The sequence below is a fragment of the Equus przewalskii genome, chromosome 22, assembly GCF_037783145.1.
Source record: "Equus przewalskii isolate Varuska chromosome 22, EquPr2, whole genome shotgun sequence".
Lineage (NCBI taxonomy): Eukaryota > Metazoa > Chordata > Mammalia > Perissodactyla > Equidae > Equus > Equus przewalskii.
In genome coordinates this window covers 33,042,099-33,069,208 of record NC_091852.1, presented here as the reverse complement: position 1 = coordinate 33,069,208, position 27,110 = coordinate 33,042,099, and the positions used below count along the sequence as shown (strand labels likewise).

Genomic DNA, 27,110 nt, shown 5'->3' with positions numbered 1-27,110 from the left:
CGTTTGTGAAGCCCTTCCTCATTCCAAGATTCTAAAACCACTTGCTATTTTCTTCTACTAGTTTTGCTTTTTGTTTGAAACTTAGAAGAGAAAGAGAAATCACTGTGAACTGAGGTGCCAGGAAAAACTTTACATGGAGAGTGAGATTCAAATTGACCTTGAAGTATGAGTGGAATTTAAATAGAGTAAGCAAAATGGTAGGGACGTGTCAGACAGACAGGAGGAATGGGAGGGGCATGTATTTTTCATATTCATGGGACTGTAGTAAGACCCCTGGCTGAGGTGGAGCGTCATGAAAAACTGTAAGTTTAGAGATACGTGTTTGGCTAGATATCTTGCTAATTATTGTGGCCAACTTTTATCCTTTTCTAAAACCTGCACTCTGATGTTACAGTTCTGTCTCACTTTTTCATAGTGACTTGAGTATTCTTCCGGAGGAAAATATATTGTGAAATTTAGTTGCCTGAAAGGGTGAAAAAGGAGAGATGATTTCCTACCAGAATAGTTTGATCATTGTAAATATTTACAGAGTCTAGTTTATTAGAGTTGAGTTATAATTTCCTTTTGAAAAAGTCTGGGCTGTAGTAATTTACATCATTCATGAAGTTAGTCACAGCGCTCAAGCGTGGTTACCAAATAGCAGTCTTCAACAATGTTGAAGTACTAGTATGTCCACTAGTTGCATCAAAGTCTGAGTCATGAGCTCCTCATTTAATATACGAATTAGTATGTTGGAATCTCCAGCCAATGAAAGTATTTACAAATGCCACCCTTAAGGCTGAGCAGCAGCATTGCGTTCAGTTGGGTTACCTCTCAGGGTGTGTAATAGTTTCTGTTCGGCCGTGAGCCACGCCTGGTGGATATGAACTGAGCGGAGCAGTCCTGCAGCTCCACCACTTACCTGTTTTGGGTTGTCATCTGATTTCGAGCTCTTGGAAGACAACTGTTTTCTTTTCTACGATCCAAGTGTAAGGAGTATATGGCAGTAATTTTCCCTAATCAGGTATTTTTGTAAAAATATTCAACACCTTGTTTGCTCACTGTTTTATTTTTCCATCCTTGGCTCGCTTTTCCTTGGGGATGCTTGTTCTTTGAGAGCTTGTTGCTGCGTGTGTCTACATCCAGGAAAAACAGACACGTTTTAACCACCATCTAGTGGTTTCCTGTTGTGAGGAATCTCTTCTAGTGATAAGAAAAATTTGTTACTCTCTGATAGAAGAGAGTAAAAATAGAGTTCAAAAATGAGTATTTGATAACTTTGCTACTTGTTTTTCTGTCTTGTATGCTTCTGTTTCTAGTATTAATAACTTTAGAAATAAGTAATGAAATTACTCCTTCTTGTATATAATTACTGAAATTCATAGTCTGTTTTTTAGTCCTGAATGGAACTGAAACATTAAAAGAAAGAAGGTACATGAAGCTAATAATGTTGACCATGTTGAGAGACAGAGCTTTCTGTCATTTCCTTCAGCACTTGATGGTTGGCAAGACTGTAAAATTAAACATTCTTTTTAATGTCTCTCCTTTTTGCTATGTTGACAGCTTATCATTTATATTTTAGCTCCTTTAGTTTTTAAAATAATGATATCTAGCAAGTTAAATAGCATACTTTATCCTCTGTGACTTTCCTCACTTTAATGATACTGATAGGTCTTTTAATTTCCTAGTTAAAAGGTAATAAAGTTCAACATGCACGTTTGTGAAGGCCTAGGCACTATTCCTGTTTTAGGATTCATACATAGGTACTAACTTGCACCATATCTGATTTAAACAGTTGGGTGGCGTTGCGTTTGAGTTCTTGTCTTTTTTTCTTCTGCCCCAATATTTGCAGTGTCTAGGGATGATAGGATAGAGCTGTTCCTTTAAGGTTAGATAATCCTTAATGCTGTTTTGTTTGTTTTTGTAGCTTTGTAGCTTTATAGGACATTGGCAAGGCCTCTAAGGGATGGTACCCTGAGGCTCTTCAACCGATGTGAAATTCTTCTTAGAATGAAGTAGTCTTGGATGTAAGCTGAAAGACTGGGAGTCATCCTTTACCCTTTCCTCCATGACTCCCTAATATGCAATCAATTACTAAAACTTACTGGTTTGATTCTAACTGTGTCTTCAACTGATCTCTTCTCTAAAACTAATTTTGGCTTTTGTCTTCTCTCAGCGTAACTGATCTCTGTCTTTAATTTTGTCCTCCACACCAGAGCTTCAATAATTTTTTTTTTTTTTAATTTTTTTTAAAGATTTTATTTTTTCCTTTTTCTCCCCAAAGCCCCCCGGTACATAGTTGTGTATTCTTCGTTGTGGGTTCCTCTAGTTGTGGCATGTGGGACGCTGCCTCAGCGTGGTCTGACAAGCAGTGCCATGTCCGCGCCCAGGATTCGAACCACCGAAACACTGGGCCGCCTGCAGCGGAGCGCGCGAACTTAACCACTCGGCCACGGGGCCAGCCCCCAGAGCTTCAATAATTTTTTAAAAGTAAAAATCTCGTTATGTTAACCTCCTGCTTCAGCAGCTTTCCAATGCGTGGGAATGAAGTCTTAGCGTTCCATCATGGCATCTTTATGCCTTTCATGATATGGCCCCTTATTTCTCACCACTCACTTTCCACTAAAAGCTTTATGATTTATGATGGAAGTTTGTGATACCTCCTACAATTTTTACTCTTGTATACCTCCTGGTCTTCCTTCTGTTTCCTTCCGTGTTGTTGTCACTTTTTTTGCTTGGGTAACTTTTACTCATCTTTTAAGATTGGACTCAAGTTTCACTCCCAATAAGGAGTCTTGCCCTGATTTAACTAGTGCTGATCTTCTGTGCCTCTGGTAACATCATGTCCACATCTCTGGAACTTACCATATTATGTTAAACCCATTTTATGACTCTTCCCTATTAGACTGTTAGTTCCTTTAAGCAAAGACCATGTCTTATTCTTCATTGTATCTACAGTGTCTAGCAAGTGACCGATATATAGTGGAGGCTCAATGAATATTTGTTGAACTGAGTTCAACTCATTGCTGTGACATTGAAGTCTTAGTTGCTCCTGGATCAGTGGTTCTCAGATACCAGTCAGCTGTATCAGAGAGACTTTGTTGGTTGTTGAGCTTTACTCCGTAAAGAATTATGATTCAATAGGTCTGGAATGGGTCCTGGGGAGAAGTATTTTTAAAAAGCTCCTCAGTTATTCTGGTTTGCTGACAAGTTTGAGAAACGTTGTCCTAGTTTATTTTTGTATTATTGCATTGTATTTTATATAAAAGGTGCCCCATAGACCTTATATAGTAATTTGTTGTTTAGGCTTTATAAGTTTTATCTACTAAAGTACAGATATATATATATATATTTTTAAATTTTTATTGAGTTAATAAGTTACAATCTTGTGAAATTTCAGTTGTACATTATTGTTTTCAGTCATGTTGTAGTTGCACCCCTTCACCCTTTGTGCCCACCCCCCACCCTTCCCCTGGTAGCCACTAATCTGTTCTCTTTGTCTACATTTTTAAATTCCTAAAAATGAGTGGAGTCATGCAGAGATTGTCCTTCTCTATCTGGCTTGTTTCATTTAACATAATTCCCCCAAGGTCCATCCATGTTGTTGCAAATGGGACGATTTTGTTCTTTTTTTATGGCTGAGTAGTATTCCATTGTATATATATATCACATCTTCTTTATCCAATCATCTGTTGATGGGCACTTAGGTTGCTTCCACTTCTTGGCTATTGTAAATAATGCTGCAAGGAACATTGGGGTGCATAGGACTTTTGGAATTGCTGACTTCAAGCTCTTTGGATAGATACCCAGTAGTGGGATAGTTGGGTCGTATGGTAGTTCTATTTTTAATTTTTTGAGCAGTCTCTGCACTGTTTTCCATAGTGGCTGCACCAGTTTGCATTCCCACCAGCAGTGTATGAGGGTTCCTTTTTCTCCACAACCTCTCTAACATTTGTTACTATTAGTTTTAGATATTTTTGTCATTCTAACAGGTGTAAGGTGATTCTTAGTGTAGTTTTGATTTGCATTTCCCTGATGATCAGCGATGATGAACATCTTTTCATGTGCCTGTTGGCCATCCGTATATCTTCTTTGGAGAAATGTCTGTTCATGTCTCCTGCCCATTTTTTGATCGGGTTGTTTGATTTTTTGTTGTTGAGTTGTGTGAGTTCTTTATATATTATGGATATTAAGCCTTTGTCGGATGTATGACTTGCAAATATTTTTTCCCAGTTAGTGGGTTGTTTTTTTGTTTCAGTCCTCTTTTCATTTGCCTTGAAGAAGCTCTTTAGTCTGATGAAGTCCCATTTGTTTATTCTTTCTATTGTTTCCCTTCTCTGAGAAGACATGGTATCTGAAAAGATCCTTTTAATACTGATGTCAAAGAGTGTACTGCCTACATTTTCTTCTAGAAGCCTTATGGTTTCAGGTCTCACCTTTAGGTCTTTAATCCATTTTGAGTTTATTTTGGTGAGTGGTGAGAAAGAATGGTCAGTTTTCATTCTTTTACATGTGGCTTTCCAGTTTTCCCAGCACCATTTGTTGAAGAGACTTTCTTTTCTCCATTGTAGGCCCTCAGCTCCTTTGTTGAAGATAGGCTGTCCATAGATGTGTGGTTTTATTTCTGGGCTTTCAATTCTGTTCCATTGATCTGTGCACCTGTTTTTGTACCAGTACCATGCTGATTTGATTACTGTAGCTTTGTAGTATGTTTTGAAGTCAGGGATTGTGATGCCTCCAGTTTTGTTCTTTTTTCTCAGGATTGCTTCAGCAATTTGGGGTCTTTTGTTGCCTCCTATGAATTTTAGGATTCTTTGTTCTAATTCTGTAAAGAATGTCATTGGGGTTCTGATTAAGATAGCGTTGAATCTGTAGATTGTTTTAGGTAGAATGGACATCTTAACTATGTTTATTCTTCCAATCCATGTGCATGGGATGTCTTTCCATCTCTTTATGTCGTCATCCATTTCTTTCAGAAAAGCCTTGTAATTTTCATTGTATAGGTCTTTCACTTCCTTAGTTAAATTCACCCTGAGGTATTTTGTTCTTTTTGTAGCAATTGTGAATAAGTACAGATATATTTTAAGTCACTTTTTTGGTACCATATGTATCAAAGTATCTTTAAGTGTCTCTTTGGGATGTCTGTTAGCATTTTGTTAACACAACTGAAAAAGCCCCATTTCAACAGACATCTTCTTGAATTGATAGTAATAAGATTGGCTGGGCTTCAGTCCATTACTTTAAATATTTTTGGCAATTTGTAATTTTCACTTTTTATTATAATTTTTCAAAATGATGTTTTAAGCATTTTATTGTGGTTTAAAATTAAACTAAATTGCACAAATCTTAAGTGTACAGCTCAGTGAATTTTTACATATGGATATACCCATAAAGCACCACCCAGGTCAAGATATAGAACATTTCTAGCCTCAAAGGTTCCCTCATGTTCCTTTCGAGTTAGTAAATACCTCTCACACCACAAGATGACCACTATTTTGACTTGTATGACCATCAGTTAGTCTTATGATTAAAACTACTAAAAAATTTTGTACATATCTTTTGGTAGCTAGTGCACTCATTTCTCTTGGGTTTACACGTGGAATTGTTGAGTTAAGGGCAGACTGTGTTTAGCTTCACAAGGTAATGCCGGTTTACACTCTATGATAGCAGTTGATAATGAAAATTGAAATTAAGTTATTTGAAGCTTATTGTGAAATTTGAATATCCTAAATCTTCTCTTTGTGTTCCAAAGTGTTTTATTTTGTCAAAAATATACAAAGAAAACTGTGTGATTTTATAGCTGCCAGTAGTTTTGTTTTAGTCAAATAATTTTTTCTATATAAGCAACTTTTTCTTTTTTTCCTCTCCTTAGGATCATCTCTCCTTGTGGGTTGGCACGCAGTTGTAGGACTGCAAAATGGGTCTCCGGATTCACTTTGTTGTTGACCCACATGGTTGGTGCTGCATGGGTTTGATTGTCTTTGTCTGGTTATACAATTTTTTTTTAATTCCCAAAATTGTCCTCTTTCCTCACTATGAAGAAGGACATATTCCAGGCATATTAATAATAAGTAAGTTTCTAGATCTTTATTTATTTCTTATATAATTAAAGATTTTTCTTACTGTGAATGTTTTTGGAGTATTAGTGCCACTAATATTATTAGTGTTAGTAATATTGTTATTTACTAAATTATGAAAGTTTTAAAAAAAGCATGACCTTTATGTATTTTTCGGGTTAGATAAATGTGATATCTCTGTATCTTACTCTGCAAAATACATAAAGGCCATTTTGTTTAAGGAAAAAACTGGTACAGTAGTGCTAATTTGTGTGTCTGTATATTTTTAATGTTTCTGTTATGTACTTATTGCAAATGTAGAAGGCGTTTTAAGAATGAAGATGGTATACGTTACTGAGAAATGAGAATTTCATGATACAAAAATTATTGCTTATGATGTTGATTACGATAATACCTTGAACTTCTGGATAATTATTTTCTGCCAAAGTTCATTGGTGATGGCTTGCTTATGATTAAAAGAATCAGATTGAGGGGCCAGCCCCATGACCAAGTGGTTAAGTTCACGGGCTCTACTTCGGCAGCCCAGGGTTTCGGCAGCTTGGATCTTGGGCGATGCAAGGACCTAGCACTGCTCATCGGGCCATGCTGAGGTGGCGTCCCACATGCCACAACTAGAAGGACCCACAACTCAAATATACAACTGTGTGCTGGGGGGCTTTGGGGAGAAGAAGGAAAGATAAAATCTTAAAAAAAAAATAAGATTGAAATGATATATTTTGTATGTACCTGGCATTTACAGTTTCCATGTACATTATGTCATTCTGATCTCACAAGAGCTTTTGGAAATATAATCTCTGTTATACAAATGATAAAACTGACCAGAACCATGCAGTCAGTCCTGGAGTTAGCATGCGAACTGTTTCCTATTACAGGTGAAGCACGCCCCTAACAAAGTGTCTATTTCTTATTCCTTCAAAAGGTAGAATTATGGTGAATGAATCTCTTTTCCCTTACTGTTTTTTTCTAGTTATTCATCTTAAAACTCAAACATTTCTAGGTTATTTTCAAATTAAGTATCTTAAGATCTGTTGAAAGGAACAATTGAGCATCACTAACTCAAAGTAATTTTGAAGATAGCCAGGGTAGAGTTAATGAAAAAGTGTAATCGTAGAATAGGTTTAAAAGTGCTGCTTTGATTCTTTCAAATATAGTACATGTAGTAATTAAAAGAGAACCCATTCATTCACACCATTATTGATAGGGAATCTCTGTTAATAAAGAATCTGATTTAGGACAAGTTTATCATTTGTTATCATGCAAAACAATATTTAAAATTAGTACATTTAAGATGGTCCTCTTAGCAGTATTTTGATGAGTGAAATGAATTAATCATTTTTTAATTTTGTGTTTTGAAAATTATCCTGATGGCAATAATTAAGATAAACATTTAATCTTTAAATATGCTTGTTGATAAAATGTTTTGAAGGGTGAATGACTAATTTTATTCGTTTATTTGTTTCATAGTATTCTATGGCATTGCCATCTTTTGTCTGGTTGCCTTAGTGAGGGCCTCGATAGCAGATCCGGGCAGACTCCCTGAGAACCCGAAGATCCCGCACGGAGGTATGATCCTCTGCAGACTTGCGAGTTTTACTGTACTGGAATTATTGTCTTTATTAAGATATTTTATTGTCTTTAGTGTGTATTCATTACATGTGTCATCTAACACCACTTTCAAATCTCTCCTGGAATGTTTCCTTTCCAGACTTCTCTGTTTAAAATTGCAAATCCCAGCTGCCTCCTCACATCCCTCATTCCCTGGCTCTCCTTTTCAGTTCACTGTTTGTCTCTCCGTCCTCCCGCTCTAGATCAATACAACCTCTGTGAGGGTGTAGATTTTTGGTTTTGTTTTCTTCATTAGTTCAGTGCTGAATGAATTCATTTAGTGCTCAGAACAGTCTCTGTCACTTAGTGGATGCTGGGTAAATATTTGTTGAATGATATATAATTATGTGAGAAATTATATTTTTATTTAATAAGGGAGTTGTTTTTGATGGTGCCACTTAGCTCATGATATTATACAGATAATCTCACTTGGAGTAGATGGTTGTAGTATTATGGTACTATTGCCTATATTTTTGCAAGTTCTAGCAATTCAGTGAAAAATTTGAAAGGCTTTTATTCTAGTGTTAATTGAAGATAATTTTTGATCTCCTTATTGCATAGTAACCATTCAAACCACAAAAATGAATCGACAATGTATTCCTTGTTTTATTACGTGTCAGATATAGTAAACCTCATTTACCTTCTTTTTTTTGATCATTTACTCTGTAGGCTTTGCAAACTCTGTACTTTCTTCCAGTGAGAAATTTATTGTCTTTTTTGTACATTATAGAACCAGAATGCTTTTTTTTTGAGGAAGATTAGCCCTGAGCTAACTGCTGCCAATCCTCCTCTTTTCACTGAGGAAGCCTGGCCCTGAGCTAACATCCATGCCCATCTTCCTCTACTTTATATGTGGGACACCTACCACAGCATGGCATGCCAAGCAGTGCCATGTCTGCACCTGGGATCCAAACCGGCGAACTCTGGACCGCCGAAGTGGAATGTGCATACTTAACTGGTGCGCCACCGGGCTTGCCCCCAGAACCAGAATGCTTTTTATAGTAATTCAGTGGTTTCCAGGCTTGCTGCACATTCGAATCACCTGGGGAGCTTTGAAAACTCTCAGTGTCCCCCAGATCACATCCCATATTAATTAAATTAGAATTTCTGGGGATGGGAGTCAGGTATCAGTATTTTTGAAAGATTCGGGGTGATTCCAGTGTGTAGCAAAGTTTGGGAATCAATGTACTAATTCCTTCCAGAATTAGATTAAGTGGGGAGTCGCTCATAGAGCCTCTCTTGAGTTCCTGATTGTTGTTTTTTGAGACGCATCACTTAGGCGCTTACTTGGCCTTGCAAGTTTAATGATTAAATGGGAATGATATGACACTGATGTTCTGTGTAGCTGCAGAACTTTCTGAAAACTGTGTTAAATGTTTAGTTTTTAACTTATAGAGACAGTGTCACTGTCCCTGAGCAGGTATTGTATGTGCACGTGCACATGCGTTTGGGAGGGGAGTGGCACTTGGAATTTGTGTAGAATCCCTCTTCTCAACTAGCCTAAACCAAAGGTTCTGTAAAATATCGATAGTTGTGTTGTCTACTTCACCTCTAAAACCCAGTGTTCCCTGAAAAATCAAAGAAACAGGTTTGTCCTAACTCAGGGCCCATTTCTGATGAAGTCTTTAGTCTGCAGCGGTCAAACATTCAAGTGCCGAAGTGTGTCAGATACTGCACATCTATGAAAGGGACCAGGGAGGAACTGTTTCATATTGAAAATCTCGTATCTTACCTAAAGGCAGCAGCAGCTGCTCCGCTACAGTGAAATTGTCAGGCAGGCCTGATATTCTTAGATCTTACAACTTTTAAAGCAAAACCAGGGAATCTCAATTTTTATGAGGAATTTCATGATTTTAAAAAATATTGGCAACTAATTAAAAATTTTAAAAGCATTGTTTTTAAATGCATGCCAAATACATTATATCTTTGCGCCTAATTGAATCCATGTGAAACCACTGTGTTACCTTTAGCTTGTAGACTCTAGTGACGGAGGACACCATGGCATCTTCCTGGCTATTTGGATGTCTGCATTATATCTGATCTCAGTTGACATTTGGCCTGTTTTTTCTTCACTGAGTCCAGAAGACTTCCCTTTTGCCCAAATGAAAAAAAATACATTCATTTATTGTATTCTAAATGTTTCCAAAGTCTTTTGGTGTCTCGTATCATATGTTCCTCATGGTAGTTGTGTGAGGTAGGTAGACTAAGGAATCAGGAGCATAGATTGTGCTTTGTAGGTCACCCGCAGGTTGTTATGGAGCTGCTCTGAGGCCAAGATCCTTGTCTCCGTCATCTTTTCACTATGGATCTATATACAGATTAATAATTTTAGCTTTTTATTCACCTTTGCCTTGATTTTGGAAAATTAAAGTCATTGTGTGATTTTTGGTGCTGGATGCCTGATTATTTTGTAAATATGGTTTTAACTTAGTGAAAAAATGCAAAATTTTACCAGTGAAAAATAATATAGCATGACTAAAGAGTTGAGGCTATGGTAGTGACATTTATTCAGCATTGTTTTAAGGTTGAGCCGTGTTATATAATTGAATTTTTTAGAAAAGGAAACTTAAACCCTAATAGTTTTATGATTTTAACCATTTTTTATTGAATTACTCTGACATATTTTACGTGCCTTTCTGTTTTTTTAAACAGAATAAATTTAGTATCTATATAACCCACCAGATATGAGGCAATTTCAATATAAGAGAATATTCCATTTTCCTACGCAAAGATCCCAAGAATTTGATTTTATGAACTTTTGGGTATATGGATGAAATAGTCAAAAGGAATCATTAGATGTCTGTCAATATTATTCAGATTACTCAATTACTCAATGCATGTTTGAAATATAGGAATATTACTTCTTGTCGCATTCAAATTTTATGAAATGATTTTAGTCATTCTCAACTTTTTTTAAGACAGCTTTATTGAACGTAATTCACATGCCATATAATTCACCCATTTAAAGTGGACAGCTCAGTGGTTTTTATTATATTCACAGAGTTGAGCAGCCATCCCCACAATCAAGCTTAGAACATTTTCATCATCAAGCCTTAACTTGCATGTTTGACTTCAGTGTTGTTGTCATCACTAGAGCCGCTTTTTGATACACTGATGCAGAGCAAAATCTTCCAAGTTTTTTAAAAATAGAGTATGTGTTAGATTTGTCTGCTACTGTCCCTTGAGATTTTACCCTGAGCTGTAGGGATGCGTGTGCTGTTAGTACTTGGGGTCATGTACTCGCTCTTAGTTTGCTTTTGTCCCCCATCTTGTATTGCTTTTTAAAGGTGATCTCTAAGAGAATTGCTGACATTTATTTCCTACCTTGACAGCTGATTCGGGCAGGGAACCTTCATTAAGACCCAAACCTTGTATTGACTTTGGTAGTTTCAAGTTGTATTTTTCTCCCCAAAACATTACTTTGTGATTTGAAATACAGTAATTGAGGGGGGGGCCCTAATATGCTAGTGAGTCTTTTAAAGGACTCAAATAGAAGGTGATTCCTTCCTGTCTGAGGGATAAACAAAACAAAACCTTGCTTTATGTTCGTTTATGCATGTACAGCATTAATGAGGATCTGTGTTAAACTGTATGATGCTGTTCCCACTTTCCTTGAACAGCCTCAATCACTTATGGAGTTTGTCTTTTTTTCTTTGAGTTGTTTTATATTTTGATTTTTCTTTAAAAAAGTGTCTGTTAGTTTTTAATTTTTCTATAGCTACCATAAATTAGCAATTGGATACTCTCTCCCATAGGCTTTTATTTTATGTTGGTCGATGGCTAGTACAAAAGTCTTGTAGGTAATCATCAGACATCAGATGTATCAGTCACCATGGTCCTATTTGGATATGAATAAACCCTGAAGAAGGAAAGAGAAAAGACTAGGAAATGGCTTATAGATCTGTAGAGTAGATTAAGATAGGTGGATTTTTTTCTTGCCATACAAGGCAAAAACATAAATGACACTTTAAATTTCTAGTCTTTTACAATAGTGTTTTCTTTGTTCTCTAAACATGTTAAGTGTGTGTGTGAAGATCTGAGTTTTCTTAGGTATTTCTCATTTTAGATACTTGTATGGTATGCTAAATTTAGCCAGAGGAATGGCTCAAGCACTTTCTTTAAACGAATTTATGGTGCAGACCGTAGATCAGCATACTCTTCTTTACTATAAAGGGCCAGATGGTAAATATTTTCAGCTTTATCGATCATGTGGTCTCTGTCATAACTCCTCAGCTCTGCCATTGTAGCACAAAAGCGGCCATAGACAATGCATAAATGAACGGGCATAGCTGTGTTCAAATAAAACTTTATTTATGGACATTGTGTTCAAATAAAACTTTATTTATGGACACTGAAATTTGAATTTCATGATTTTAACACACCATAAATTATTATTATTGCTATTGTTTTCAATCATTTAAAATTGTAGGGGCCAGCCCTGTTGTGGAGTAGTTAAGTTCATGCACTCTGCTTCGGCGTTTCACCGGTTCGGATCCTGGGTGCAGACATGGCACCACTGTCGGGGCATCCCACACAGCACAACCAGAGGTGCTCACAACTAGAATATACAACTAAGTACCAGAGGGCTTTAGGGAGAAGAAGGAAAAAGGAAAAAAAAAGACTGGCAACAGATGTTAGCTCAGGTGCCAATCTTTAAAAAAAACCCCAAAATTAAAATAAAATAGCATTGTAAAAACCATTCTTAGCTCATGGGTCTGGGTCACACATAAACGGGTGGTGGCCTGGATTTGCCTGTGGACTGTGGCTCTCCACCCTCTGGTCTAGACTACGGAGTTACAGGCTTTCTCTGACGATAGTCAAATGCTCTCTTCTTTTCTGAGGCTACAACATTTTAAGTATGAAATAAAGAATTTTATTCTTTAGAATATTACATGCTAAAATTGCCAGTAAGGAATATGCCATATTTATGTTATAAGGGACTGGTTTAAGAAAATAAGTTATGTTGTCTTATAATGAAAATTAACTCATTGATGAGAATCTCCTTTCTGACTATATTCCTTGTAATAGATGAGTTGGGAGTTTTAACATTGGGATCTTTAGGAGAATCTAGTTAAGTGGGGAAAAAAGTGATATGCTTGTGACATTGTGTTATGCTATGTATGAAATGAGTTTCCATTTCACTTGCACTTAAATAACACTGGTTTAACTGTATCTAAATTAAGCTTTAATATTGTTGCTCTCTCATATGATATGTTTTCATTAAAATAAGATCTGTAAGTACGAAATGAAAGAGGATTTTATTTTAAAATGAGATTTTAAATGTAAAAGATAATTTCTCAACTTTCACATTATTAGAGCAAACAATTACTTTGATAGAGGTTTTTATTCCTACTTTACTGATTGATTCAGAGACGTCTATAGCAGAATGTTTTCTAATACCTTATTATATAAAATTCCAGTATATTGATTTTACTCCTGGCCATTAAACTAAAATAATGGAACTAAAATAGAATATCTTTTTGGAAAATTGTACGCTACCTTCTATTATCTTCTTTACTTATGTTTAGGATCTTTCGTTTTTTAAAATTTTAAACTTTTCATACTTTAGCAAGCATTTAGTGACCACCTACTGGGTGCCAGGGTCACACTTTGCATATACTAATATTCACTCTGAATATGGGAGTTAGGTTACTATGCCCATACTTTTAATGAGCGTAGGATATAGTTTAAACATAAGTGATGGGAGGTTTAAGAATTTTGTAAAAGTAAAATTCCATTTCAACAAATATTAAAAAGATACATTCTGTATAATAAAGCAGTTGTCTTGATAGGTGACTCTCCTATATAATTTTTATGGACCTCATTAGAACAATTTATAATGAAAACAAATGACTTTTCTCTTTATTTCTGTAAACCATGTTTTTGGCACAAAACTTAATTGTGTGCTCTTTCACTGCAGGCTAGAGGAGATTGCTGCTTGGTTGCTAGGGCAGAGTTTTGTAAAGAACTCTTTTATTTCCATTAAATAGTGATTTTCTTATAATCTTTTTTACTTCTAAAGCTATTCTGATACCTCCTAAACGTATCTGAAATTCTTTTCCAGCTCTCTCCCATAAACATCCCCAAATGAATCCATTGATGCTAAAAATATGAAATGGTTTGGTGGGTGATGCCATCTCTGTTTTTCTAATGAGTTTGTAGGATTGATTTTGACTTCTTAATCTATGAAACCAAGACTCAGTATTATTTCTTCTTTAGAAACTAGATAATAAAATTTCTAGAAATTAATTTGTCTAAATTTCTGCTTTAATGTAATAACTTGGTTGTACTTTAGGGTTTTTGTCATTAAACTGTACTTATTTTACGTTATTATAGCAATATGTCCAAAACTCAAATACTTGTTTTCTGTCCCTTAGTTTGACTATTAATAGTTTCTTATTTTTATATTGTTTAAAATTAGGAACCTACAAAATATGACATGCATAGACTAGAGCAGCAGCCTTCATGGGAAACACATATACACTGGAGACTTGGAAGAAGAAAAATCTCTTAGATATATATGTCGAAAACTTCCTATAAAATCTTCTAAACAGTTATTGTGAAATTTCACCGTTACTCATTTGCCTTCGTTAAACGGATTTTACTTTCCTTCTCTAGAAAGGGAGTTCTGGGAATTATGTAACAAGTGTAATTTGATGAGACCAAAGCGTTCCCATCACTGCAGCCGCTGCGGCCACTGTGTGAGGAGAATGGATCATCACTGTCCGTGGTAAGAAATGAATAATTCACTTTTAGAAAAAAAAAAGACAGGAAAAAATAAATCTTAGTACATAGCAGGTTTAAACCATAGTTATATTAAAGTTATACAGTTTAAAAAACTCATTTAATAAGGATAGCTTTATTTGATCATATGGTTCTATCAGCTCCCAAAGTCATTTTTCCACAGGGTGAATCTTCCTCAGCAAAGAAAGAAAGAAAGAAAGAAATCCTAGCTTTTCTAACAAGGGGATATTGGAGCAGAAAACTAAGAATTAACATGCACCCAAATATACAAAATATGTAAGGTGATTGTATTAAAGGAGGCAATGTACGTAAAGCATTTGATACAGTATCTCACACATAGAAAGTACTTAAATACTAGCTGTTACTGTTTCTAACTGTAATAAACCATATACATCCCATTGTTTGTATTTTCCTTCCCATTTGTTTAACTCAAGAATAACACACTCCAGATACCCTGATACCTCATTTCTCCCCCTTGAAGCCTTTTCAGTATTATGTTTTGGATATAGGTATTAACATTACATGCCGGCCGAATGTGTGTAAGTGGTAGTTAACTGATTCTGCCAAACTGCCAACACTTTTGGTCAATAGGGGGCTCTCTTGTACTATTTAAAGAAAATGTTCAGTTGAGAAATAGAATTTTTGAAAACAAATGCTGTGAGAATTCTGCATTGTATCTCATTTCAAAGCTGTCACAAAAATCTGTGAACAAGATATTGTATTTAATCCTGTTTTCCTAGCATGAGTTCTCTGTATAAATATTTAAACTGGTATAATGTAGCACTTTATAAATATATCTATATACATTTGTATTTATGTTTGTACACACATGCATGCATATATAGAAAGTGAACTACATAGCTGGCTTCTTAAATTTATCATCGCATTTATCTAAAGTTGACTCAAGGGTAGAGTTTTGCTTTGCCTAATAATGCAAATCAATTTAGAGTTTTACTTATTTTTGATAACTTATTTTGATAGCACAAGTTATTATTAGCCAAGCTTTTAGTGGAAATTTAGTTTTTACTATAAACTTATTATTTAAATAGAAGGTAATTTCCTGAGATCAGGAAAAACTAAAAGCATTTTAGATAAAAGCACTTTGTTACCGTATAAAAAGCTTAAAATCATCTAATTCCATCAACAGAATATAGTTGGTGTTTAAAATATGTGCCTTGAATTTAAACAGATTAATTCTCAAGTGATTTTTCTAAATCTCAATGAGCTGTTTACAATGGTAATAGATTTTAAAAAGCTAGGTAAAACGGGTATTCAGATAAGTAGTCATCACACTGAAAAACTCAATTTTATGCTTTTTAGAGTAATGTTTCTGATTAACTAAAAATGTAATAATTGTCCATGATACTGTGGGATATTGGTACTTCCTTTTAAAAGAATGCAGTAGTTTTAAGTTAAAAAAACCTCCATCAGCTAGGAAATGCTTTGGTACATAGAAATTAGAGATATTATTTACTTATTTTTATGGAATAAAAACTAACTTGGTGACAAAATAAAGTACTATTTAACCTAAATTCTACGATTGGGATGAGTTCTCTCTTTCTAGGCCTGTTGCCTCCGCAGTTTAATAAACTTGTCAGAGTATGGGTGGGAAGGAGAGTGGCAGTAGAAAAAGTTGGAGCATAGGAAAGGGGGGTAGACCGTGGGCCTGGATAGGTTTGGGGATTCCCTGATAGAGCGTTGCTGAGACATTCAGAGTGAGGGAAATGTACAGTGTAAATTGGAAGCAAGGCGAAGTTTTGCTATTTTCAGAAACTGCATTCTCCTAACTCCCTAACAGCTTTAGATTTGGAGGCCTATTCTCAGATCACCTTAAGATTTTCTCTATTGCTCGCTATGCTCACTCTCTAAGTAGTTTAACTGTTACCAAAAAAACTCTTACATCTAGATTGAGTACATTAGTGTTTTCTTAAAGGTCACTGATTAAGAAGAATGCCATGATCATAGCAGTTATTTCTCAAATTTTGGGGGGACAGGAAGAATGGGACAAGGATAAGTCATCTTTGAAGCAACAGCTGTTGAAGAGTATTTCTCGAGTGCATATATAAGCGCGCTTCTCTGATAGGCCTGCTTGCCAATAACAAAACACAGGAAATTTTCTTGTTTACCAAGCGTAAGCTCTTGAGTCTAAGAAATTCCTCTGCAAGATTTTTGGTTCGGTTCTATATCTGATTTTAAAAAGCAGTTTAACAACTCACCTTTAAAAGAATTTAAGTTAGGAATAGAACCTATTGTACCATTTTTTTCCCGAACAGTGGTAGTATAATGCTATATTAAAATGAAAACATTTGTACAAGGTAATTTATAGTTTTGAACTAGGGTTTTCTGCTGGAATTGTAAAATATTTTGAAAATTTGGATACAATAAATACATTTGGAACCATAAAATGTTCAGCTTGCATTAGCCTTGAAAATGTTGGGATTATAACGTTAATCCTTTTTTCCTAGTTATGATTCACGTTGTGTTAGTGGAAGTGTAGCTATAAGAGTTTATAAATAGTTTTGGGTATATGTTTACTTTCAGCAACCAAGGATAGATTTTAAAAGTAATACAAATCGTAGAGACTTAGCAGCCATGTTAGAGTGTCAGGTTTAGGTTATTTCACTTCACATGGTTCAAATTGCTCTCTGCAGCTAGAATGCTGTAATGGAAGGGCGCACGTAGAAGAGGGTTCTCCTTCTCTTGGCCACTGTGTCTTCTAACTGTGCATCCTCTGGCAAGTGTCTCAACTCCTTTGTTCCCGTTTCCATATCAATGAAACAAGGAGACTGCCATCTGCTCTTCCTGTCTCCCTGACTTGTGACTTGAAGGGGAACCATATACACGCACTTCTTTTGTGAAGTAGAAAGTGCTTTACAAATGTGAGGTGGCATGTTTATATCTTTTCCTATGTACCGTTTGCTTTTAGGTTTGAGTGGCTTTAGTGTATCTCCATGACGTTAAGCATGTATGAAGTCATTTGTGTTTATTTTTAGTTTTACCAATCCTGAAATTGTCTTATTAAAGTTTAAAATAATTGATTATTTTTTCGTTTTTTTCCTTCAGGATTAACAATTGTGTTGGTGAAGATAATCATTGGCTTTTTCTGCAGTTGTGTTTCTACACTGAACTTCTTACTTGCTACGCACTGATGTTCTCTTTCTGCCACTATTACTACTTTCTTCCACTAAAAAAGCGTAACTTGGTAAGAAATGTTTATGTCCACTAATCGCAGAGCAGCTGTAGCATTCGCTTGTTAAAATGTGGCTCCTTTAAGTGCGGAAGATTGAAAACAAAAACAACAAAAATAAACCCTCAAGTTGGTGAATTTTGAAATATCTTGGGATTGAGAAAGTAGACCCTAATCTGACATTCCCTTTTAACCAAATTCATTTATAATTATTTGTTACTGTTGAGTGACTTTCTTTGAAAAGCAACATATTAGGTCTTTCAATATATTTGTTTTGGTTTAAAAGTATCTACAATAATCAAAACAAAATCAAACATGTTAACTGTTTGTTTCTTTTCAGGAATGAAAATACACTTTAATTTTATAAAAGTTCTCAAAGGAACATTAAATTTTTGTGAAAAAGAACTTGTTTGTCCCTGACTTTTAACAGTAATAAGAAAATTTGCAAGATGCTTTAAAAAGTTGTTATATATACCATTTGAAGCAGTGATTTTCCCATTTTGTAGAGAAACTGCAGTGGATGTTAATAAGAATTGCCCAAAATGGTGGTGGTAGTAGTGATGATGGTAATAGCAGCAATTAGGAGTTTTTTCTGTTTGTTTGTTTTGAGGAAGATTAGCCCTGAACTAACATCTGCTTCCAATCCTCCTCCTTTTGCTGAGGAAGACTGGCCCTGAGCTAACATCCATGCCCATCTTCCTCTACTTTATATGTGGGACGCCTACCACAGCATGGCTTTTGCCAAGTTGTGCCATGTCCGCATCTGGGATCCAAACCAGTGAACCCTGGGCCGCTGAAGGGGAATGTGCACACTTAACCACTGTGCCACCGGGCCAGCCCCACAGCAACTAGGAGTTTTGAGCTCTTGACTATATATCAACACTATGCTGTGGGCATGTCATTTTACTTCTCACTTTAATGCTCACAACAACCACATGAAGTGGGTCCGATTCTTGTCCCCATTTTTATAGTTGAGGAAACAGACTAATAGAGGTTAAATAAATTGTGAAAGCACAAAGTTAGGAAGTGAGTATTCAACTGGCTTTAATAGAAGGGCTGGGATTTGAACCTGATCCTGTGTTTTCTGGATCTTCTCTTGTGTGTTTTGTGTATGGAGCTGGATCTTGTGTGTTATTTGGACTTGAATGGTTTTAAAAATACCCTGTGTGTGTGTTCATGTGTGTATGTGTGTGTGAGACAGAGAAAGAGAGCAACGCACAAGTGTGCAAACATGCATGTGAAAAAGCAAGGTAGGGAAGGAGAGAGGAAGAAAGAATAGAATCCCTGATGGAGAAGGGGAATTTTTCTTTCCTATTTATATCATGTTGTAGTGTTTAAATCTTTTATATTAAAAATCATAAGTTTCTTGGTATATACAATTCAATTTTGGAAGAAGGGAGTGAGTGTGAGAAGGCCTTTAAGTTCTATCTATTCCCATCTTTTTTGTACACATGATCATTTTGTATAATTAAAAGAGGATATTTGCTGTTGTAGCTTCACTACGTATATTAGTGGGGTAGTGATTATGCATGTAGTGATTATGCTTATTAGATATAAATTTTAATCAGATACTAATTTGAGGCAATTAAAATTAAATAAAGATTAATTTCGGATATAATTTATATTATAGTTAGAATATGTAAAAGGTTGTACATATTTACCTAAGAGTAACCAGTTTCAAATAATTGAGCTAATAAGAAAAGCATTAAAATAAAATTGCTTGGTAAGATTAAGGTCATAATTTTTTAAAAAGTGGGAGAGAGAGAAAATTTAATGGTGGTAACGAAAAGCCGATAGAGGTTCTCTGGGAGGGACTGGCTTGTTATCGTGGAGGAATTGGCAGACTTTGGGCCTTGGGTTAAACTTGACCCTCCCCCTGTTTTTGTTAACGAAGGTTTACTGAAGCCCAGCTACTCTCGTTTGTTTATATATTGTCTACAGTTGCTTTTGCGCCACAACAGTAGAGTTGAGTAATGGTGACAGAGACATATGGCCTGGAAAGCCTGAAATATGAACTCTCTGCCTTTTTATATTGAATTTGTCAACCCTTGGTGGTGGAATCATCTTGGCTTTGTAGACAGACACGCCTAGGATCAAAGTCTGGCTTTTCTTACTATGTGTGTAACCTTTGACACATCATTTAACCTCTCTGAATTGCAGAGTCCTCTTCTGAAAAATATGAATAAGAATGAGATTAAATGAGATTACACATGTAAAAGTACCTGGTATATAATAGACATTCAATTTATATTACATTTGATTTTAGTTAAAGCTCTTAAAGGAGGGAACAAATGTTCTTTGGCCTATTAATTTTTATGAAAATTTCATAGACTTTTAACAGTATTATTAGGAGGTTAATGACAGACTAATGAAATTCCAATACTCAAATAAGAATATAATGGGGGCTGGCCCAGTAGCCAAGTGGTTAAAGTTCCACGTGCTCATTTGGCAGCCTGTGTTGGTGGGTCCGGATCTTGGGTGCAGACCTACACCTCTGGTCAAGCTATCCTATGGTAGTGACCCACATACAAAATAGAGGAAAATTGGCACAGATGTTAGCTCAGGGCTAATCTTCTGCAGCAAAAAAAAAAGAATATAATGGTATTATTTAACTGAAGGATAAAGACATTTGAAATTACAAACTAATTTCCCTTTCCAAATGAAAGATAGAAACTGGAAAAATTACTACCAATTAGAGAAGCAATCACTTTTTTTTAAAATGGAAGAACTGATTATTAGATAATAATATTTGAATACTTAGAAATATATATACACACATATATTTACATGCTTACAGAATGTTGACAAAAGACTAGCAGTATAGTCAAAGTTTATTAAGAGATTAAAAATCTAGGAAGAAAATATAAAAAAATGAGTACAAGTTTTGGGTTTTGAAAATTCAAACTGAGTTCTCCTTAATCAATTATAGAAGCAATGATTTTTTAAAAATCATAATATGTTAGTTAATAGGATTACCAAATGAAAATTAAATAATTAGCGAGATCATAGCTGGTTGTAGTAGCATTGTGTTGGTAATAAGCAGTAAATTATAAACAGTCCTAGTGACCTGGCAGGGTTGTTTTATCCAGTAGTGCTGAGCAGGAATTGTTGTCTTAGATGGAGTCTTGTAGCATCTTTGTTGTGTTAAGTAGGCTGCTGTTATAATTACCTTCATGTTAGAGATAATGAAATTGAAATCCAAAGAGGTTATGTTATATTTCCAAGATCATTTAACATCCTATTGAGGAATCTAGTACATTTTAACCTTGTTTGAGATATATTCTCTGAATGAATGAAGTGATTCATATATTGTCAAGTTATGTACAGAGAGAGAAGAACTTTGCCATAATGTTGTGCAACATAAGGAAAGACAATTTTGTTTGATTAACTTAAATTCATAAAAATAGAATGTTTATTATTGGTTTTTCTAGCCTACTTAAATTTACTAGAGTAAAGCTAAATTCTAGGACAGGAATTATAACTAAACCTGGGGAAAATATTTTATAATTTATATACACCCAGATACTCCAAGGATCTGAAGCAAAGTGAATGTTCAGTAGGCACTCAAGATTCATTGAAATGAATTCTAGTTATTTCATTGATTTAGATTTTGGTAATTTGAAGCTATGATACTAGATGCATATAATCTTAGAATTCTAACATCTTTCTGATGGAATGACTCTTATATCATCATAAATCATATCTCTTTATCTTAGTAATGATTCTTGCCTTAAAGTGTTTTTCTTTCTGTTATTAATTTAGTTCTATCAGCTTTCCTTTGGTTACTATTTTCGTGGTATATCTTTTTCTATCTTTTTACTTTGTCTTTCTCGGTTCTTGTGTCTTATCTGTGTGTCTTGTTGATACTGAATATTTCATTTTTTAAAAAAATATGGTGTGATAATCTTTGTCTTCTAATTGGAATATTTAGTCCATTTTTATTTAGTGTAACTGATATTAATTCTGTCATCTTACTATTTATTTTCTGTTTAACCGATCTGTTCTTTGCTTCCATTTTTCTCCTTTTCTTGCCTGCTTTGGAGTCTTCAATTGAAAAAAAATACCAATTTATCCCTTGTGATGGCTTTTCTTTTTTTAATCTTCTTTTAATTATTTTCCCAGAGATGAAAATATTCTTTTGATTTTTGAAATTTAATATAAATTAGTACTTGACCATTGCCTGGATAATGAACACAGTGGCCTTAGAACGGCCATCATCATCGTTTTTGGTATTGTGAGGTTTAAAATAAATGTAGAACTAAAACACATGACAATAAGACACTATTGTTGTTGTTTATTTATTATATGTTATGATGCGTATCCATATGAAGTCAGGCTTCATGTGGAGTTATCCACGTACTGCTACTTTTCCTAGTCCTTCATGTCTTCATAAATTTCTCAGTTTCTTTCTGGAAGGATTTTTTTCTGCCTTTTGGTGCAAGTCTACTGGAACAAATTCTCCCAGTTTTGGTTCGCCTGAAAATGTCCTGTTAGTTTGCAACCCCAGGAGCTTCCCAGGTGTAATCTGAAACTGAGCCCCATACACGGAGGGAAGGGAGAGACTGAAGAAAGAGGCAGACCACTTCAGATCGGCAGGTGGCAGGTTAGTAAGCAAGGGAGCTTGTATACGAGGCTTGTCTTGGGTGGCCACAAGTTGAGTAGATCTCTGCACCCACCTGCCAAATCTTAAAAGTCTGTATAGAGAGGCCTTAGCTGTCTAGATGGTCTCAACAACACCTTACTCTCTCAAGGCTGTGCCCTTGAAACAGCCCCTAGTGTGGGAACAGTAGGCAGAGCGTATGTTCCAAGGACAGGGGAGGGGATTAGAAGCCTCCGATTGCCTGAGTTCAGCTCGAGGGTAAACCAACGGCCGTGTCCTCTCGATTGATTACCTCTTCCAACAGTCTTTATTTCTCTTTCAATTTTGAAGGATTTGTTTGCTTGGCATAGAATCATAGGTTGGAGTTTTAATTTTTAGAAGGTGTTGTTCCATTGTTTTGTGGTTTCCATCAATTTGGTTGTAAAGTCAGTTATTAGTCTTATTGTTACTCCGTTGAAGTAAATGTATGTTTTCTCTGGCTGCTTTTATGATTTAGTTAGTTATTCAGTTATTTGTTTTATTTCAGCTTTATTGAGATGTAATTGCATATAAAATTGTAAGATATTTAAATTGTACACCATGGTGATTTAATATATGTGTATACAGTGAAAGGATTTCCCCCATCTAGTTAATTAGCACATCCATCACCTCACATATTTATCTTTTTTTGGTGAGAACATTTAAAATCTACTGTCTTAGCAAATTTCAGTTATAGAATGCAGTATTATCAATTATGGTCATGGTGTTTTAGATTCTCAGACATTATTCATGCTAAAGTTTGTGCCTTTTTACCAACCTCCCCCTGTTTCCCCCATCCCCAGCCCCTGGCAAACACTATTCTACTCTCTGTTTCTGTGAGTTTGACTTTTTTTTTTAACTCCACATATATAAGTGATACCATCATGCAGGATTTGTCTTTTTCTGTCTGGCTTTTTTCACTTTGTATGATGCCCTCAGAGTACATCCATGTTGTCGCAAATGGCAGGATTTCCTTCTTTGTCATGGCTGAATAATATTCCCTTGTGTATATATACCACAATTTCTTTATCCATTTACCCATTGATGGATATTTAGGTTGCTTCCATATCTTAGCTATTGTGAATAATGCTGTAATGAATATGGGAGTGCAGATATCTCTTCAATATCCTGTTTCATTCCTTTTGGATATATACCAAGAAGTGGAATTGCTGGATCATATGGTAGTTCTATTTTTAATTTTTTGAGGAGCCTCCATACTGTTTTTCACAGTGACTGTACCAATTTACCTTCCCACCAACAGTGCACAAGAGTTCCCTTTACTCCACATCCTTGCCAACACATCTCTCTTGTGTTTTTGATGATAGCCATTCTAACAGATGTGAGGTGATATCTCGTTGTGGTTTTGATTTGCATTTCTCTGATGATTAGTGATGTTGAGCACCTTTTCAAGTACCTGTTGGCCGTTTGTATGTCTTCTTTGAAAAAATGTCTATTCGGGTCCTCTACCCATTTTTTAATCAAATTGTTTGTTTTTTTAGCTATTGAGTTGTATTAGTTCTTTATATATTTTGGATATTAACCTCATCAGACATATGATTTGCAAATATTTTTTCCCATTCCATAGGTTACCTTTTCATTTTGTTGATGGTTTCCCATGCTGTGCAGAAGCTTTTTCGTTTGCTCTCATCTCACTGGTTTATTTTTGCTTTTGTTGCCCTTGCTTTTGGTGTCAAATCCAAAAAATTCATTGCAAAGACCAATGGCAAGGAGCTTACCCAATATGTTTTCTTCCAAGAGTTTTATGTTTTCGGGTTTTATGTTCAAGTCTTTAATCCATTTGGAGTTGATTTTTGTGTATGGTGTAGGATAGAGGTCCAATTTCATTCTTTTGCATCTGGCTATCCAGTTTTTCCAATACCGTTTATTGAGGAGACTGTCCTTTCTCCATTGACTACTCTTGGCTCCTTTGTCAAAAACTAATTGACCACATATACATGGGTTTATTTTTGGGCTGTCTATTCTATTCCATGGATCAGTGTGTCTGTTTTTATCCCAGTACCATACTGTTTTGATTATTATAGCTTTGTAATATAGTTTGAAATCAGGAAGTATGATGCTTTCAGCTTTTTTCTTCTTTCTCAAGATTGCTTTGGTTATTCAGGGTCTTTTTTGGTTCCATACAAATTTTAGGATTGTTTATTCTATATCTGTGAAAAATGCCATTGGAATTTTGATAGGAAATGCATTGAATCTGTAGATGGCTTGGGTAGTGTGGACATTTTAAGAATATTTAATTCTTCCAATCCATGAACATAGGATAGATTTCCATTTATTAGTGTCATCTTCAATTTCTTTCATCAATGTCTTAATAGTTTTCACTGTACAGATCTTTGACCCCATTGATTAAGTTTATTCCTAGGTATTTTATTCTTTTTGATGCATATGTAAATATGATTGTTTTCTTAATATTGCTGATAGTTCATTTTCAGTGTATAGAAATGTAAATATTTTTATATTGATTTTGTATCCTGCAACTTTACTTAATTCATTTATTAGTCCTAAGTTTTTTGATGGAGTCTTTAGGTTTTCTATATATAATATTATGTCATCTGCAAATAGAGACAATTTTACTTCTTCCTTTCTATTTGGATGCCTTTTCTTTCTTTTTTTTTCTTTTTACCTAATTACTCTGACTTCTGGTACTTTGTTGAGTAAAAGGATAAGAATGGGCATCCTTATCTTGTTCCTGATCTTAGAGGAAAAGCTTTCAGTTTTTTCCATCACTGAGTGTGATGTTTCTGTAGGCTTGTTATATATGGCCTTTATTATGTGGAAGTACATTCCCTCTATAATGAGTTTTGTTTTGGAGAGTTTTTATCATGAACGGATATTCAATTTTGTCCAGTGCTTTTTCTAAATCCATTGAGATAATGAAGTGATTTTTATTCTTCCTTTTGTTAATGTGGTGTATCATACTGATTGATTTGCAGATGTTGAAGCACCTTTGCATCTCCAGAGTAGATCCCACTTGATCATGGTGTATGATCTGTTTTAATGTATTGTTGAATTTGGCTTCCTAATATTTTGTAGAAGATTTTTGTGTCTATGTTCATAGGATATTAGCCTGTAATTTTTTTTCTTCTATTGTTGTTGTGCAGTTTTGGTATTAGGTTAATGCTGGCTTTGCAAAATGATTTTGGAAGTGTTCCCTTCTCTGCAACTTTCTTGAAAAGTTTGGGAAGTATTTGTGTTAACTCTTCTTTAAATCTTTGGTAGAATTCACCTGTGAAGCCATCTGGTCCTGGACTTTTCTTTGTTGGGAGGTTTTGATTACTGATTCGGTCTCCTTACTAGTAATTGGTCTGTTTAGATTTTCTGTTTCTTCATGATTCAGTGTTGGTAGGTTATATGTTTCTAGGAATTTGTCTGTTTCTTCTAGGTTGTCCAATTTATTGGTATATAATTTTTCATACTAGTCTCTTATTATCCTTTGTATTTGTGTGGTATCAGTTGTAATGCCCCCTCTTTCATTTCTGATTTTACTTATTTGAGTCTTTTCCCTTTTTTCCTTAGTGAGTCTAGTTAAAGTTTTGTCTCTGTTGTTTGTCTTTTCAAAAAAACGAGCTTTTAGTTTCCTTCATCTTTTCTGTTGTGTTTTTAGTCTCTATTTCATTTATTTCTGCACTTATCTTTGTTATTTCTTCCTTCTACTAACTTCCAGCTTGGTTTGTTCCTCTTTTTCTAGTTCTTTGAGGTGTAAGTTTGTTTGCGATCTTTTTTTTTTCTTAATGTAGGCATGAACTTCCCTCAGAACTGTTTGCTGCATCCCATAAATTGTGGTGTGTTGTATTTACATTTTCTTTGCCTCAAAGAAAGATCCAATCAAGATAGTTTTTGATTTCTTCTTTGACCCATTGATTGTTCAGTAGTATATGGTTTACTCACCGCTTTTTGTGAATTTTCCAGTTTTCTTCTTGTAATTGACTTCCAGTTTCATAATATTGTGGTTGGAAAAGATGCTTGATATGATTTCCTTCTTCTTAAATTTATTAAGACTTTTTTTATGGCCTAGTATATAATCTGTCCTGGAGAATGTTTCATGTGCACTTGAAAAGAATGTGTATTCTGTTGCTGTTGGATGTAGTCTAACATGTAGTTTAAGTCCAGTGTTTCCTTGTTGATTTTCTAAATCTGAATGATTAATCTCTTCTCGAAAGTGAGGCATTGAAGATCCCTACTATTACTGTATTGCTCTCTGTTTCTCTTTCAGGTCTGTTAATATTGGCTTTATATACTTAGGTGCTTCTATGTTGCATGCATAAATATTTACAAGTGTAATATCCTTTTGTTGGATTGATGCCTTTACCCATTTATCATTACATATTGACCTTCTTTGTCTCTTATTATAGGCTTTGGCTTCAAGTTTATTTTGTCTGGTATAAGTATAGCTACCTCTGCTGTCTTTTGGTTTCCATTTGCGTGGAATATCTTTTTCTGTCCCTTCACTTCCAGTCTCTGTGTTCTTAAAGCTGAAATGAATCTCTGGTAGGCACCATATAATTGAGTCTTGTTTTTTTTTTAATCCATTCAGCCATCCTATGTCTTTTGATTGGATAATTTATTCTGTTTACATTTAAAGTAATTATTGATAGGTAGGATTTACTATTGCCATTTTGTTAATTGTTTTCTGGCAGTTTTGTAATTCCTTTATTTCTTCCTTTGTGATTTGATGATTTTATGTAGTGGTGTGCCTGATGTGTAGAAGTCACTCAGCTAGTTTCCGGATTTTTTCCGAAAGAAATTGCTCTGTGTGTAACAGTAGATTCTTTGTGTTTGTGAGAAGAATTGAGTTCATCTGTTGACATCTTGGATCAGAACTCCCATGAATTTTTTTGGTCTTTATATTTTAGCAGTTATTCTATGACCTGCTTCATTGTTG

General features: G+C 35.0%; 1 protein-coding gene across 14 annotated transcripts in view; it reads left to right on the top strand.

Moving 5' to 3' along the window:
• The window catches only part of ZDHHC21 (zinc finger DHHC-type palmitoyltransferase 21), a 73,173-nt gene that overhangs the window by 10,722 nt on the left and 35,341 nt on the right, over positions 1-27,110 (top strand). For 10 of the 14 annotated variants that reach the window (XM_070590166.1, XM_070590169.1, XM_070590168.1 and 7 more), the window contains 4 exons: positions 5,852-6,050; positions 7,521-7,619; positions 14,280-14,391; positions 17,469-17,607. In XM_070590166.1, the coding sequence (XP_070446267.1) occupies positions 5,897-6,050; positions 7,521-7,619; positions 14,280-14,391; positions 17,469-17,607 (504 nt within the window). In that variant the 5' untranslated portion in view covers positions 5,852-5,896. The remainder of the gene's footprint in view (positions 1-5,851; positions 6,051-7,520; positions 7,620-14,279; positions 14,392-17,468; positions 17,608-27,110) is intronic. The other 4 variants (XM_070590171.1, XM_070590173.1, XM_070590172.1 and 1 more) reach the window with 1 other exon arrangement.